We start from the raw sequence: 17,811 nt of genomic DNA, 5'->3' as shown, positions 1-17,811 counted from the left end.
GTACTAGGTCCTGATGCAGAGTTTTCTGTTGGTGCCATGACAGAGTCACAGCAAGAGGTTGGGGTTCATGCTCCCTAGGCAGCTGGAGCAGGTATCCTGATAGGTGGCCTTGTTTCCTGGGCTGGTGATCCTTGGCACCCCCGTTTCCTGTCCCAGATCTGGTAGATCGCTCTGTTTCTGTTAGCACTGCTGTGCTTCATGTAGGAACTGGGTGAGAGTTTCTCAGGGAGTCTGGTTCACCCTTCTCCCCTGACACCTTCAGGGACCCCAGAACAAGAACCCCACCTGCTAAGATGGCCATTGAGAAGAGATTAGAAGGGGTCAAAGGGCAGACTGACACTTTGTAAAGACTGGCGTGGGCCCTTCCTACGTGGATAGGTAAGAGTCAGAATCTCTCTCTTCCCGAGCTTATGGCTTCAGATTCCGGATTTGAGGGCAAGAACAGGGTGACATGGGGATGAAATAGACAGTGTGTCCCAAACAAGCAGGGCATTTCGAGCCAGTGCCCACCTAGGTTCACAAGGTCACAAGTGCCCACAGGTGCAGTGATGCTCGTCATCCCCAGATGTGTCCCCTAATCGAAGTATCGAACCTCATCTTGCAATCAGAGTTTAAATCCACAGCAAGTTGAAGGAAGCTCCTAAAAGACACAGCCTGGGCCATGTCATCCTCAGCCCCACTGTCCACTCTGCCCTCCCTGTCAGCTCACAACACCGGCTGAGTCATTCCAGTGTCCTGACCCCAGCCAGTGGGGATTTGGGGACACCACCTGGGAGAAGGTGGGGGGATCTGCTGACACTCCACGCTCCCCTCCTCAGCTGAGTGACGAGCTGAAGTGGCACCTGAACAGCACCCTGACTGAGCACTACGGACAGCCCAGGGCCGCAGAGATCACAGCCTCGGTGGATCGGCTACAGCAGGACGTAAGCCACACAGAGAGATGCAGGCTTACCTCTGTCTCTCCCAGTCTATGCCATCCACTTCGGGACAATTTACTCACCCTCTCTGAGCTTCTGTTGACACTTCCCTAACCTAAGCTATATGGTGGAGAGGCGCAATGATGGTCATCACTTCTAGATGTGTCCCCCAACACCATCGAAAGTATTTAATGAACCCTGGCTTCTCTGCTATACCTCTTCCACTCTGGCCAAACCCCACCCCTGCAGCCTTCCAGTTTGTGTCTCCTGGGACAGAAAGCTGCTCTCAGCTCCTCCTGTCTATGAACTAATTTCATCCTTCCTCAGAAAGATGGGCACCAAGTGTTCTAGACCAGGCACCGTGGCTCAGAGTGGGAAAGAATTTTCTGGTTGTGAGCTATTGGACAGCATATGAGGGATCTAGGAAGAGGTCTCGTTTCCAAGAAGACATGGCTGATCCCAGAGAAAATGACCGGGTGCATGTGCCTATACGTGGGTACACATGACATATAGAATCACACCCCATATGCCTATCCCAGTAGCAGGAAGAGGGCAACCCACACTGCTGATCTTCTATTGTAAGCAGTGTGCACATGTAAAGGACCCGTGTGAGGCAAAGGTTGGGCAGGAGCCTTGACTAGAGAATCTCTCTCAGGAGCTGTAGAAGATAATAGGTGACACCGGCAGCTTTTCCTGGGCACCTCAGACTAGAGAGTTGGGGAGGTGGCCTTGAGGAAAGTCACGCTGCCACTGACCTGTCTCCATGGCATCGATGTGTGTAACATGGGCCTCTCCCAAGCTGGGGGCAGTGAGGGTCCTAGCCAGCATCCAGGTAGGAAGGAATCAGCCTGAGACCATGGTGTATCAGAGCCAGGGCCACTTTTGGGCCACATGTATATAAATGATACACAGGCACATGGAGCACTCCTCATTCAATGAGGGTAGTGGCAGTTGTGTCTTGGTATCTGCTGGCTCTGTGCAAATGCTAGGTGCTCTCCAGGCACCTGCTCTGTCCATCCTCACACAGCCCACTGCAGAGGGTTTTGTCCCCGTTTTATAAGTAATGTAGCATCTCAGGGACACCAGCACACACACACACACAGGCACACACACACACAGGCACACACACACATACCCACACATACACAATACACATATACACCCATACATACACACACACACAGGAACACACGCGCACATACACTCATACATATACACACACACACGCACACAGGAACACACGCACACATACACACATATACACATACACTCATACATATACACACACATACACACACACACATGCGTGCGCACACACACAAATGCACACGCACATACACACGCACACACACATACCCACACATATACAATACCCACACCCATACACCCATACATATACACACACACATACCCACACATACACAATACACATACACACATACACACATACATATACACACACATACACATACACACACACACATACCCACACATACCCAATACACATAAACACATACACCCATACATATACACACACATAAACATATACACACACACATACACACACATATACCCATACATATCCACACACATAAACATATACACACACACACATACACACACATATACACACACACATACACAATACACATACACACATACACCCATACATATACACACATATACACATACACACACACATACTCACACATACACAATACACATACACACATACACCCAAACATATACACACACATACACATATACACACACATACACACACACAGACACCCATACATACACACACAGACACACACACATACCCACACATACACAATACACATACACACATACACCCATACATATACACACACATACACATATACACACATACAAACACACACACATAAACACATACACACATACACATAAACAAATACACATACATATACAAACACATACACATATACATACACACATAAACACATATACACACATACATACATATACACACATACACACATACAAGCACACACATATGCACACACACACACATACACTACAGGGACACACAGTGTACAAATGCCATGTGAGACTCAGCAGAGCCCACCCCAGTCATTGTTCTGTGTGTGCTGTCATGTTCTGTGTGCTATGTGCTCTTGTGAGCTGTGGTCATGCTCTTATCTCATCGCTATGTCACATGTGTGCTCTGGGTGTGATTCATAGTATGCATGTTATCTCTGTTGTGTGGTGTGTATGCTCTGGCCTTGCTGTTACATCATGCATGCCCTCTGGGTGTTCTATCATGTGTGAGCATGTTTAGTGTGCTCAGTTATGTGTGGCCTTGCTGTTAAGTCATGCATGCCCTCCGGGTGTTCTCTCCTGCTGTGAGCATGTTTAGTGTGCTCAGTTATGTGCAGACTCTCTGTTCACACTTATAGGTTTCGCTGACCCCAAACAAATCATTTCCCCTTCTTCCTCTGTCCTCCTCTCAAGGACAGTAAATGGTAAGCCAAGTCCTCAGCCTCATTGCTGGCATGAAGTAGATAGCTATCATCTGAGTCAAATGTCCCTGACCCACAAGACACCCACAGGACAGACTCAACGCAGCTGTGGCATGCACTTGGGCTGTCTTAGGATCTCAGGGTCCTGACTTGGAGGGGAGAAATGGCAAACATTAGTCCTTTGAATCACTTTGAAAGTGGTGGCGTGCAGACCCACTGCGTTGCACTTGGCACTCACCCCAGCCTCTGTAGTCAGTGCTGACCGGCCTTTGTCCTGCATAGTCTCTAGGACACACCCCATGCCCTTCTGGCCTTGGGAACTTCAGGCAAGGTTAGGTCCTTTTTCACAACTGGATGGACTTGGTATCTCCCCTTTGCGATGTCCCCATGCTCTGGACTCGAGCTGTACTCCCTAATGGCACCCAACTTCATAATATGAAAGCCCTGCCTCTGTCTGACCCCCCCCCCAATCTCTCAGATAATCCCTACCATAGAATACCTGGCACACGGTAGACAACAGGTGTCCTGCAGAAAAAGGCCCCAGGGAGACCCCGTCCGTCTCCAAAGGGAAATCACAGAAGAGAGAGGGGGCCAGGCTAAAACCTGAATAGCATAACTCTTGGCCCTGGCTCACAGGGGCAGGAGCACCACACAGTCCCTTCTCACCCGAGCCTCCTCTTCTCCTCTCAGTTCAAATGCTGTGGCAGTAACAGCTCAGCCGACTGGCAGCACAGCGCGTACATCTTGTCTCAGGAAGCCCTGGGTCGCCAGGTGCCTGACAGCTGCTGCAAGACAGTGGTGGCCCGCTGTGGTCAGCGAGCCCACCCCTCCAACATCTACAAGGTAGAGGTGAGTGTCGAGGTCACTGAGGGTCTGGGAGGAACCCCAGCCCAGCAGGCAAGTGTCAAAAACAAACACACTCTTTGACCTTCAGATCACAGAGCCTGGGGCCCTCAAAGATCTGATAGGGTACTAAGAATTAACAGACCCTCCCCGAAGTCTCAGACACCATGGCCTATCCCCTGGGGTTCTCAAAATGGCCAGGAGAAATTCTAAGGTTGGTCCCTTTAAGCACTGACATCCCTCAGCCTCGGCTGCACACAGGGTGACAGTCACTCATGCCCCAATCCTCCTGCCTGTTTTAGGGCCATGGTTTGAGTAACCTACCTCTTCCTTACAGGGAGGCTGTATGGCCAAGCTGGAACAGTTCGTGGCTGACCACCTGCTGCTCATGGGAGCGGTGGGTATTGGGGTAGCCTGTCTTCAGGTAAGTGAAGCAGGGAATGTCTTCCCTCCACATCTGTCTTGGGAAAAACAGCTGATGCTTTGTACATGCCTGTCTGGCTCTCCCCAACCCCTGCTCCACCCAACCCCACTTCCCCTTTGCAACCAAAGATGAACCACAGCATCAGCCTCATTCCCCCAGAGAGCCTTAAACACCTTGAATTATCGGGAACCAGGGGACCTGGGACACATCTGAGTGTGGGGTCAGGTATGTAGCATGTGCCCCGTGTGCACAGCACAGCCTGCTGGGATTGTGAAAACATGTATGCCAGGGTGTGTGCATGTGTGTGTTTAAGTTGCCCATGCGCACATATGTGTGCATGTACCTGCCATCATTTCATGTGTATTCATGGAATGCTTCCGGAAAGATATGTCCAGTGTCCCTGAGGATGGGCAAAGCTACACTCTCTTCTCAATACCTCTCCCCACATGCCCCTCCTCCAGCCTCCATCAATGAAGTGACCATCAGTTCCATCAGTTGTTCCAATCAAGGAACCTTAGGGAGGAGCCTTGGATGCTGAGCAGGCACAGAAAGTGGTCCCGTCCTCATGTATACTCCTACTTCCTTCCGATGGTGGCAGCTGAGTGGTGGCTACCCTTCTAGAAGGGCCTACACATCCTGCTGCCCTGCCTGCATCTCTCACCCCAGCGCTGGGAAGGGGCTGAACATTCAGACACCAAGATCCCATTCTGTCCCCAGCTCTGCATGACCTTGAGCCACTGCTTACCTTCTTATCCTTCAGTGTCTTCTGCAAAATGAGGCTCATCTTCCCTTCCACACACTGCCTATGTAAGAGCCAGGGATGTGCGGGAGAGCACATAGCCCACACCGGGCACACGTGCCTCCATAGGTAGGTCAAGCTGGCCTTTCCTGGTACTCTGTGGTCTCAGAACATTTTCAGATCTTCCTCCTAATGGATCCTCACCCCGGACCCAAGCTGAGCACACTCCCTACTTCCCAGATCAGAAAACTGAGATCCAGAGAGAACGAACCTTCCACTTAAACCTGCAGCCACTCTGGCCCTCGACTCTCCCAAGAGCAATGACCTACGCAGAGGCCCATGGGAAGGAAATGCATGGAGTGCTGACGTCATATGACTGAGGAGGCTCCCAGTGTAGGACTGTCTCCGGACCAAGGTCCACTCCCTGCCCAGTGGGACTGGAGGGCTGGCTGCAGTTCCACAGGCCGAGAAGCAAGTTCCCATTCTCTCGGGGGAGAGCCTTCTTATTCTGTCACTGGTGATCTGGGCCATGTCACCTAGGATCAGTAGTTATATCATCTCTGAGCCTCTGAGGTTCCTAAAATGAAGCCTTCTCCTATGATGGTTGGTCATATGGGCAAATCACAGGGCTCGTTACCAAACAGATGCAGGCACCCCACCAAAGATGCTCATTGCCTCTATTTCTACACAGGTCCATCATCTCCCCCAAATTCCCCAATGGCTCACTGACAGACTAGGGAGTTCAGAGAAGTGCATGGCATAGCCCTTGCTTTTTTTTTTTTTACATTTTCCAGGATGGGCCTCTGCCCCTGTAGTGAACCCACAGAAGCCCTGGGGCCAGGCAGGGCTGCCCAACACTCCAGCTTCTGCAGTGATTTCCAGGTCTCCAGGGACCCATCACCCAGGTTTTTAGGGGTCTGCCCTAGAAGGACACTGTCCACCTCAGTCCACTTCTTCCTGGCCTTTGTCTGCAAAATTGTAGCCAAAGGTAATGAACTCGAGGAGGGCCAGGCACGGGGCTGCAAATGCTCAGAGCCCAAAGTCAGAGCAGGTCAGTGCTACTAGCCAGTCTAACGTTCAGGGCCAGGCTACTGGGCAGGCAGCGTACCTGCAGGTTGTGACACCTCCTGCACTATTGACTCTGCATCTCACTCCTTGCCCAGGTTTCTCCCATGTGGTTCACTGAGCAGAGGCTGGTAATGGCGAAGCCTCGGTTAGAGTGCCCTCTACTGGCCAGAGGTGGACAATAATCTGCCCTGTTCTCCAGGCAGCCTTTAGCCTTGAGAAAGGGTCCAGAGAACACACACACACACACAATCTCTCTCTCTCTCTCTCTCTCTCTCTCTCTCTCTCTCTCTCTCTCTCTCTCTCTCTCTCTCTCTCACACACACACACACACACACACACACACACATACACACACACACACACACACACACTCTTACACAAACGCATGCACATTCATTCACCAAGGCTCAGGATACCATCCTAAGATGGTGTTCTTGTTTCTGAGAAATGGAGGCATCTTGCCTGTACTGGACTGTAAATGTATCCCCATGTCTTGCTGTGTGACCTCTAGGAAGCCACAGCCTCTCTCAATGCTTTTCATTTCCTTATCTGTAGGATAGAGAGACTGGAGAAATTATTTTAAATCAGCAGCCACATTGGACGTTGCCACATTGGAGACTGGTCTGCTAGCATGGAAGGCAGAGAGCTCTTGGTGTTGAGACAGGAGGCAGGCCTAGCAAAAGGGCCATCACTGGCTGCTCCCATGCCCCTGGGGTACCTGTATAGTGTCCAGCACAGTTTGGAATCTGCTGCTCTAGCCCACCCTTAGCAACCCTGTGCTTCCACTGCCCTGAGATTTTGCTAAGGTTGCTAGCCCACTGACCAGTACATGTTCAAACAATGGCCAAGGAAGCTGCCATACCTCAGGGTATCTTCAAAGAAAGCTTCCTCAGAGTTCAGGGACTCCAGAGGAGCTAAATGGAGCCAGAGATGAGGTATGGAGGACTTAGGAAGTGGGAGACGAAAGCTAAGTGGGGAATTCCCCTGGGCTTCTAGCAAGGTGGGAACTGAGGGGAAGAAGTTACAAAAAGACCCCTCAGAAGCCTCTGAGTATAAATGAAATGGCGTATGGTGGGCTTCACAGCATTGTCTTTGTGACTGCAAGCGGGAGCAGGAGTTGGATGTCAGGAAGGCTAAAGGGAGAAGCCCCTCTACTTGGAGAGGTTGTCCTCTGGGCACACACTTGTTCTTCTCTTCAGCATGTCCAGGCTTGCTGCAGCCCCACTGTGTACCTTCACACACTGAGTAATCACACCCGAGCTCGCTCAGGTGGAGGGTTGCTGCTGGGCCCATCTTATTCATTATACATTGAATATCGCTAGCTAGTCCCAGGGATGGAAAGTCACTGGCCGACAACCACACAGCCGCTGTGGCAGAGCCAACCAGGCCCCTCATCCCTCATGTTCTTTCTTTTCCACTGACTTCCTCTCTTGTGGGTGGCTTCTACTCAGGCATAATCTTAGAAAGTAATTTATAGAATATTCTAGCTGGGAAACTTTAAAAAGGTTAGAGTAAGTAGCCTAGGAATCGTTTCTGGATATCCTTCTCACACACAGAGGACGCACCTCCCACCCAGGGGACGTGCAGAGGAGGTTCTAAGGCACACTGTGCACCAGCTTTGTAGCAGGGCCATGCTCTGCCCATGGAGGTGGGGGCAGACAAGAACGCAGGACATTGCCTTATAGTCAGGCAACATCAGCCTGTGCACTGGATTCTCAGGAAAAAAATGAAGGCTGCCTTGGCCACTCCTGATGCCAGGGAGAATTCTTGGAGGAGGCGGTGGATACTAAATCCTGAGGGGGTTTGACAAGAAGCAGCAGGAGATGGCTACAGAGTGAATGGGGAGACAGGAACAGCTCATGGAAAGGCCTGGCTGTTTCACGCAGCCAGTCATGTGAGTCCTGGAAGGCCTGCTGGCCTCTCTCAGATGTGACAGGGGGTGCCTTCTAGCTCTGGAAGACTCTTGCCTGCCAGCACAGGCTTAGAGGGATGCAATTACCCCCGAGGTCACACAGCTTATAGGTACCCAACTGAAACAGAACCGGAAAGGCCATGGCGGCCAAGCCAGGCCTTTCTTTCATGCTTTCCAAAGATTACGAGCTACTTGCTGAGAAACCTCATATAAAACCATGAGTACCATAGCTCCCTGTTTTTAAAATGTCCCGTGTGTGGCCAAGGGCTGTACCAAGTAGCATCCCTGTGTCCAGTGCAAGTTGAGTTAGTGACAGGAGCCAAATCCAGGAGATGAGCTACCTTTGCTTATATTGCACTCCCCCTGGGAACGTCTCTGTGTTGTCTCATGTTACCATGCTTGCTGCTTGGATCATCCATGCTGACTTCTGTGTTCCCCCTGCCAAAAGGAAGACACTGGTACTTGCTTAGGTCCTAGTAATCTATCATGCTTTACCCTCTGTGAACTTAAGGCTAGATTTGTGAGTCTGTGTGTGTGTGTGTGTGTGTGTGTGTGTGTGTGTGTGTGTGTTTTCACATGTGTACACTGATGGGGGCATCCTTTATCTCATCACATTGCACATGTGTTAGCAACATGTGCATGTATGTATGCAAGTGTGCACCTGTGCACATGTTACTAAGAGTGCACACTATCCTTCCACCCAGTTCAGGATGATATAGGCACATGTGTGCATGTGTGCATGGACATGTTTTGATGAGAGTGCCTAGCCTGTGCACTTGCACTGCCTGTTTAAGGCATCCATCTCAAATAAATCACAGATGTCTCCTGCAACACCATCTAGAGTGAAGTGCATGCTGAGGAGAGGAGGGTCTAGCCCACAACACATGTAGGCCTGCTCTGTGTACATCAGAAAGACCCAGATAACCCATGGGGAAAGCATCCAACCCTGGGATGGAGACAAGAGCGTGATGCAGTCCCTGGGTGCATGTCTGAGGACTGAGAATGGATGGCTGTGACAGAGCCTGCTTAAAGCCGGTGGAGGCGAGATAACCTCTTAAGCCGCCTTTGGGCTTCTGATCCCGAGTCCCGAGGTGGATTAGCAGTGCTCTTAGCACAGAGGCTAAAGCCGAAGGCAGCATTTGTGGCCTTGGTTGTCCACCCTCTTGAACCTAGGGCAGGGGAGTAGGAAGAAGATGAAGAGAGACAAACCTGACCTGGATGGCCTGAAGCCAACCTGACAAGGACAGGGAGCTGCCTCAGGCTACACTCCTCTTCATGAGTCTATTGCTACTCTGGCTGGAGCTGCATTGGCACCCGGGCCCTGTACATCCAAGGTCAGATCTCTATAAGAAGACAGGGAAAGACAGGATAGTTCCTTATGCAAAGGCGCTCCCCTTCATCCCTGTGCCATGTGACAGCGTGGGACCATTTAACACAGGGCTCATGTCCTAAACACAGAGACTGAGCAACTATATTGTCACCACCAGGGTCAGGATGACAGCCATGGGGTAACACATCCCCATCTCTTTGTTCTCAAGGTACCCATGGGTGGGAAGGAAGAAAAGGGGGAAGACACAGGGGAGGGAGAGCAAAGAGTATGAGGTGCAGAATACAGATCCTCTGTAGTTTGGGAATGGCAACTGTATAGTAAACTGGGCAGGTGTCACCCTCTGTCTCCTGATCCAGCCAGTGGATCCAGCACGGGTACGGCAGGCAGGATGCCAGAGTCTCCATACTGAGCTCCTAGAAACCTTAAGTGTTCCTCCCAGAATTGTGATGGGCTTTAGTTTGGCTCTGGAGCCCTAGGGCAGCAGGAACCTGGAAGCCATCTTAGAGAGAAAAGATGCTTCAGACAGCTCTGGTGTGTGAGTGGGAATGTCACCACAGAAGAGCCAGATAAACGGAGCTGCCTATAGAGAACCTCTAGGCTCACCGGTCAGTAGCACAAACTGGGTGGGTGCTGGAGGGGATAGCAGCTACTGGCCCCCATCCAGAGCAACAGAACTGCTGTGTGCTGAGTAACCATGCTCCATGGTTTGAGCCTATTCTAGCATAAAAGTCATACTCTTTGGGAAGCACTTCTCAGAGCTTGATCCCTGACCCCCACCCCACATCAACCCCTCCTGGGATCCTGTGAGAAACGCAGGTCCTTCCTGGTGGGCAGGGTGTGAGGGGGTGTAGCTCTCCAGCCCTCTCCAGCGTGAGCAGCTGCCTCCCAGCATCCAGCCAGACGAAGCTGGCTTCTTATGGCTCTCTGCTCTCTCTCTCTCTCCACCCGGCAGATCTGTGGGATGGTCCTCACCTGCTGCTTGCACCGAAGGCTCCAGCAACAATTTTATTAAAGGATACCCATGTACCCTGCTGACTGGCCCACCCAAGGGACCACATCTCCACTTCCTGAACCAGGCCTGCAAAGTCATCGCTGGGGCCGTGGACTCGCTCCACCCTATGCAGAGGCCACCAAATGCCTGTGGCTGTGGTTCCTGTGTATCTCAACCGGGCAGGGGCCTCAGCTCACCCCTCCATTCCTAAGGACTCAGCCACTGCCAGAATCCTTGCCAAGGGATGGTCCTGGCCAGAGGCAGCCAGAGCCCTTTGCCAGGCACTGGGACGCTGTGGACTACAGGGAGTCCAGAGCTCATCTCCCTCTGATCCATCTCAGTGTCTGAGTCTGGGATAGAAGGCCGTCGGATGGTCCCTCTGAGAGTCCTATAGGGCTTGGCGTGTGATTCCCACTGGCATGTGGCCCCAGGCTGGCTCTCCTTTGGGAAAACCGGCACTTTGGGCAGACCAAGTTAGCTCAGCCTTTCCCAAAACCTGGCTGGTTTTTCAATCTCTCCGCAGAATAGCTGGCCAAGTCCTTCCTGTAAGGCATGGGGCAGAAGTGATCAAAGGTGGGGCATCTTAAGGTAGCTGTTGAAGCCAACAGCACAGGGCACTAAGGAAGCAGGTTGGTCACAACACCTGGGAGAGTCACACGATGGTCACAATCCCCAGCCTCTGGTCCTGTTCCCAGGCTTGACTTCCAAAATGTCAGGCTTAAAATGTTAGTGAATGTAAAACTATCCCCTCCCCGAGAGGGGGGGGGCACACCACAGTCTCAGCTGCCAAGGAGAGGACGCTACAAGGAAGGAGGAACTCTGCCTGCCCCCCATTTCCTGGTGCCTTTGTGACCTCACTGTTTCTCTTCCATGAGTTCTCCACTTCCTTGTCCACTGTGCTGGAGTAGATGCTGGCCCGTCCTTCATTCCTCTCTTTAGTCACAGAATGACACAGGAGATTCAGGGAGAGCTCATGTGTTAAAAGACACGGAAAGAAAATTCTAGAAAAATCAAAGGTTGATAGTAGGTATCATAGACAACCATAGGGACCCCCCCCCCCCTGTGATTATTATTACTGTAGGCAGCTTTGCACACCAGGGCTCCACTCCCAGCTTCAGTCTTCCCTGCTTGGGTCCTGCTCATCTCTACAATAACAAACCTCAGCTCCGACATGAACCAGCAGCGTCTTGTTGACAAAACAGCGCCCAACTGGTCGTCTACCTGGCTCAGTTCTCACTGTGGTGACCCCAGATCCTGCTGAGCTGGGTCGATTGTTGGAGAGAGATGAGTTCCCACCCACACATGGGTGGACTAAGGGCCACTGGTTGCAGTCACCAGCACAGGTGGAATTCCACATGCAGGGCAGGAAGTAGCTGTGTGCACAAAGGGAACATCAGGCTCTCGGGACAGCCTCCTCCACGCTGGCGTTCTCCAGGGGCTACTCAGAGCCTGGACTGGCTTATATCCACCTGAAGGACCAACAGTAAGAAGACACTCACTCCCAACAATCCCAGACTACACTACATACGGCTCAGAGAAAACCTCAGCCACCCTCCACCTTCCCAGGATTCACGCAGATACTCAGACTGGCTGTGGTTCCGAAGCTTGTAGATGGAGGATGGAGAGGAAAAGTGGTGGGGTCCAGGCAATGTTCTTCCCAAAAAGGCACTGAGGGAGGTGACAGTGTGCAAAGGGATACTGTGGCCTCCAGCATCTACTTTGGTGGGCTCATCAGGGAGATGAGGTCAGAGGTGATAAGCAGCCACTGTTGGTACAGACTTGATGCAGAGGTAGTCCAAGAGAGCATGAGGCATCCGCTCAGTCAGAGCCCCAGAGTGAGCAGACAGCCCCAAATGTGACTACCTTGACCATACATCAGCTTTGGTGACAAGATGGGATGAGAGGATATGAAGCACATAGTAGGCCAGGTTCGTTCCAGCAGCTGCAAAGGCTGGAGCCAAGTCTGTAGTGAGGTGTCCCCAACAGATTCATGCCAGAGTATTTCTTCCTATTTCCCACTCAGGGACAGGACCCTGTTCCGAGGTTATCGGTCTGGATTTCTTAGAGAAAGGGAAGGACACACCTGTAGAATGTCACCCTCAGTCCTGGGTCAGCACAAAACATACTGGGGTCCCATGCCAGGCCCTGAACTTGGTGTAGCTCAAGCCAGTGGAACCTCATTCTAAGCATATAAGTGAGCCACCATTCCCTAAGCTCAAAGTGGCCACCTCGAAAACACAGCCTACCCCTAAATCCCCCAGTGACCAGTATTGGGGAACAAGGATGGACCTTAGTCTATGACAAGCAGATGAGGTGTCTCCATGCATTTGTCCTTTTCCCTCCCCAACAGTGCATCCCCACCCTCATCCCATAGCATCGTTGGCATGTATATATTCTTTACTATGTTATTCATAGTGACACCAACGGAATGTGCTATAGCCCCCATTCTGTTGATGAAGAAACTAAGGCTTGGACAAGCTGGACATCAGTGGTGATTGCTGTTGCCATGGCCCCAGTCAGGTGGACCTAAAGAAATCTTGTCTGGGTGCCTCTCCTTCCCAGCATCAGCTGCCACAGCTGCCAGGGAGGTATTCAGGAGCAGAGTGTCCTATGTGGTGTGGCCAAGTAGTGGCAGCCTTGACACCTCCCAGGTTGGATGGGAGCATCCTGCATGGCCGATCCCAGCAGCTTTCTGTTGAAGCAGACACCTGTCTCATTTTGGAACGACAACCAGGTCCTCTAGAGCAACTAAGAAGGTCAGGGCTCATAGGAATGGCTCGGAGCACACTCCGGGGTCCTTCAGAACCATGATACTGAGAACAGGGCCTGTCTTAGAGATCAGTCTCCATAAAGATGGGAGTCATACCATGTGGGGATCACACTGTATCCACTCAGAGTCACCCAGGCATGGAGGTGCCCTGGATGTTGGCGCTGAGACTCCCCTCAGGCCAGGCTCTCCTCTACCTTCTTGCCCAGCTCCCAAGCTCCTATTCTGATTATTTGTTGTTTCTGAGTGGACACAAGGTGATTTTTGTCCTGAGTGCCTTCACCCTTCACATGGCCATGGGGGCTCAGCTCCTAAAGGTGCCGGATGTGGGGGTACGCACAGCAGGCCAGTGTGATGAGCCGCTTTGAGCTCAGAATCTGCCTCTCTGGACAGCTTCCAAGGTTTTAAATAAATGGATCAGCTAGAACCTGCCAGTTTTGAAATTGCCACCCCTGCCTGTTGGCTCTACTAGGTTAGGGGCAAAGAAGCAAGAGAAGGAAGGGTGGCTGAAGCTGTTCAGGAGAAAAGCAGCCGGCTTTGTGGCTGCCAAGTGGCTCTTATGCCCTCCCTCCATGGCCAGTGCAATGTGTCTTACACCTGCTGCCCCCTCAGCACCTCCAGAGGAGCCCTCAGAACAGGACTCTGCCTCCCCAGGGTTGCTCTTAGGAACCCAGAGCCAACAGGTGGCATTCCTGCTAAGTCCCCAGGGAGCGGTGATGCCACTAGTGGAGAACCACACTGAGCCATGGAATGGACCACGTGAGGACACTGCCCACTTCCTTCAGATGTCGGAGCCCCCAAGTGCCCAAAGTCATGCAGTCACCTGGCCTGAGTCACACATGGAGCAACCTGAGATGATCCCCCTGGGTCCACAGAGAGGGTGGGATGAAGCCAGCCACAGAGCGGCTGGCAGCCAGCCGTGTACGTGCTTCTCAACGGTGCATGCTCAACACACCTGCCCCGCTGAGTCTATAACTTTGGTCAGTAGGTCAGATGAAAGGGTACCCCTTAGACTCCCAGATACCACCCTCTTCTATATGCCTTGGCGTGGCTTTGCTGCCTTCTGGTCACTCTAGCATGTCCAGCTGGATGCCATGCCTCTGTCATCCTTCCCCTACTGCTTACACACCTGTGAAACTTGCTCGTATCCCACGCCAGTACTGACAGAGATTCCAGTGGGCCCATTGTTAGGAAGCCGGATGGGCTCCCGGGTCCAGCTGGCCCGTGGATGTGAATTATCAGACATGCTACAAAGACAGAAGTTGCCTTAACCTGCCGCTTACGGTGAAGCTCCAGTTGTGGGATGTGCCTCTCCCCTGATGAGTGCATGCTCAGTGCCTTGTCCTTATGGAGTCAATAGTAAAGGACTTTTACCGTGGAGCACTTTCTGCTGATCTGGTGGTGCAAAGAGACCCTGGGCCCTCTGTTCACAGAATGCACTGCGTGCCCCTGAAGCTTCTGTGTTGGTCATGGCTCCCCTATCTCAGCAACAGGCTGCCGCTCATTCAGCATCTCACTGTTTACTTGTATGTACTTGAGTGATCTCTTCTGCTTGTGAGTGTCATTAATCCCACACCTCAGGCTGCTGACAAAGGCAGAGAGCTGAATCAAGTGTGTTCTGCTTCCAGCTTCCTGTCTTCAGTCGGGAGCATGGCCACAATTTCCTGCAAGATGTATCTGCTGTGAGATGGCACTGAATTGGCCTCCTCCTGGGGAAGTACTTTAGAGGCTGAGACAGGAGGATTGCTAAAGGTTTGAGGCCAGACTGGGTTATTCAGCAAGTTCCAAGCCACCCTGAGCTAGTGTAGCAATCTGCTAGAAAGAAAGAAGAAAGAAAGAAAGAAAGAAAGAAAGAAAGAAAGAAAGAAAGAAAGAAAGAAAGAGAGAAAGAGAGAAAGAGAGAAAGAGAGAAAGAGAGAAAGAGAGAAAGAGAGAAAGAGAGAAAGAGAGAAAGAGAGAAAGAGAGAGAAGAGAGAGAGAGAGGGGAGGGGAAGGGAGGGAGGGAGGGAGGGAGGGAGGGAGGGAGGGAGGGAGGGAGGGAGGGAGGGAGGGAGGGAGGGAGACAAGCAATGATTCCACAGGTAAAAGCTCTTGTTGCATAAACCTGACAGCCTGAGTTGGAGCCTCAGAACCCATGGTAAAAGGAGAGAACTTAAACCCTGAGGCTGCCTTCTGATTTCCACACACACACCATCGATCATGGGTACCCACTGACACCTCTCTTCTCTCTTCTCTCTCTCTCTCTCTCTCTCTCTCTCTCTCTCTCTCTCTCTCTCTCTCTCCACATGCACGTACACACACACACACACACACATACACAGAGTGGGGAGGGGAAGTCAGAGAGTGGGGAAAATCAAACAGGCTAGGTGTGATGAATACCTCTAATCCCTGCACTCAGGAGGTAGAGGTAGATGGATCTCTGAGTATGTGTCCAGCCTGATCTACATAATGAGTTCCAGACAAGCCAGGGATAGATAGTATGACCATGTCTCCAAGAGTAAAAGTAATGCACTTATAAATTTTTAATAAAAACAGAAGAGGAATTGGTGATTCGTCTCAGTGAGTAAAGGCACATGCCGACAAGCTTGGTGACCTGACTTCAATCTCTGGACCTCATGGTAGAAGGTGTGAACTGACTCTTCAAAATTCTCTTCTGCCCTCCACAAGCAAGCTCAGCACGTGTGTCCCCTCTCACAAGTGTAATAAGTAAGAAAACAAACAAACAAAAACAAAACAAAATAAAAAACCAAAAGCAAACCAGATTTGAATGCTTGTTTACGCACCAGCTTTCTTGATATAGAAGTAGAAGACAGTATTTTGTCTTTTTTGGACGAAAACACACCACCTCCTAAATTTGCTACTCTTTCAGGGAGTAGCTAAGGTCTGGTGGGGTAAGCTGGGCTGTAGAACCCTAAGACATAGGGACTCCTGGAGGAATGAGACCCGAGAAGACTCACTGTGAGCAATCCTAGGGGGCCTGGCCACTTGCCATGTCCGGATGGTACTGGGCCACCCATACATGGGGATCTACCCTACTAGGGAGCTCCAGGGCCTGGCCAATCACAGCAGAGCCCCTTGGTATTTGAGAGAGAATTAGGGGATTGGCCCTGGTCTAAGACATTTTTATTGTCCTCTCTCCCACTAGAGTGAGCTCTCTGCTCACCCTTCAGTATTACTATGAGTGTGCACATGTGCACACAAGTGCACAGACACACCCAAGGAAAGTAAGTGGTATTGCACACTCTCCCCCACTGCAGACGAGCAGCACTAATGGTGCTCACAACTGTTGTCACTAATGATGTTCACAACTGCTGTCACTAATGGTGATCACAGCTGCTGTCACTAATGGTGATCACAGCTGCTGTTACTAATGGTGTTCACAACTGCTGTCACTAATGGTGGCTCACAATTGCTGTGTAAATGGCCCTGGAAGCTGATGAGGTGCACAGGCGGCATGAGCAATGGCAAGATCTGCCTGGGGCTTCAGGCTGGCCTGTCATGTGTCATGTGCCACCACTTCCCAGAAAATGCCAGCACTTTATAGCAGCCCTGGGTGCCTAAAAGGATGTCATAGGGAAGGTGCGCATGCAGCCTGAAGCTCTTTTCTGCCTAGTTATAAACACATGGGGATCACTTGCTGCATTTTCCTGTTTCTGCCTCTGGTTGGAACCCTAATGAGTCCGGCAGAAAGGAGACAACAGCTGTGGACCCAGGCAGAGCCCTTGCTTCAGGCATGTGCATCCGGCTTGCAATCCACCCTGCCCATCAGCCAGGGGCAAACACTATTACCGTAGTAAGAATCTCACAAAGTTAGGGCATTACTTTTCTCATTGCTGTGACAGACTGCCTGACAGAAATAACCCAAGAGAGAAAAGGTTTACTAGGGCTCATGGGTTCTGAGGGATTTCAGTCCATCGCATCTGGGAGACACGCCAGTCTGTGGCCGTGAGGGCGTGTGGTAGCAGCTTGTTCACTGGTGACTGACAGGAAGCAGAAACTGACACCAAGGGCAAGTGTGATCTTCAATGACTTCCTTCCTGCAGATGGGCTCCACTTTCTGAAGGTTCCACGGCCTTTGAAATAGAGTTGCAAACTGAAGAGCAAACATTCAAGACATGGGACTTGTGGAAGACATTTCAGATCCAAGCCACAACAGCCAAGAGGTGAGTATTTCCATGACCGAGAGCACTGAACAAACCACCACTGGTCTGGGGGTTGTTTTTTGTTTGCTTGCTTGCTTGTTTGCTTGTTTTGTTTGTAGTGTTAAGGGATAAAACCCAAGGCCTCCACACATTAAGCAAGTGCTTTATCACTGA

The 17,811-nt window shown here is 51.2% G+C and overlaps 1 protein-coding gene across 2 annotated transcripts in view; it reads left to right on the top strand.

Moving 5' to 3' along the window:
- The window catches only part of Tspan11 (tetraspanin 11), a 61,684-nt gene extending 46,452 nt beyond the window's left edge, over positions 1–15,232 (top strand). For both annotated transcript variants that reach the window (XM_021165506.3, XM_085839868.1), the window contains 4 exons: positions 819–923; positions 4,112–4,270; positions 4,602–4,688; positions 10,690–15,232. In XM_021165506.3, the coding sequence (XP_021021165.1) occupies positions 819–923; positions 4,112–4,270; positions 4,602–4,688; positions 10,690–10,749 (411 nt within the window). In that variant the 3' untranslated portion in view covers positions 10,750–15,232. The remainder of the gene's footprint in view (positions 1–818; positions 924–4,111; positions 4,271–4,601; positions 4,689–10,689) is intronic.
- Positions 15,233–17,811: the final 2,579 nt, after the last annotated feature.

This window comes from Mus caroli, unplaced genomic scaffold (genome assembly GCF_978045245.1).
Source record: "Mus caroli unplaced genomic scaffold, Mus_caroli_1 scaffold_7, whole genome shotgun sequence".
In the NCBI taxonomy this organism is placed as follows: Eukaryota; Metazoa; Chordata; class Mammalia; order Rodentia; family Muridae; genus Mus; species Mus caroli.
Note: the sequence above shows the minus strand (reverse complement) of the source record. Positions and strands in the feature narration are given on the sequence as shown.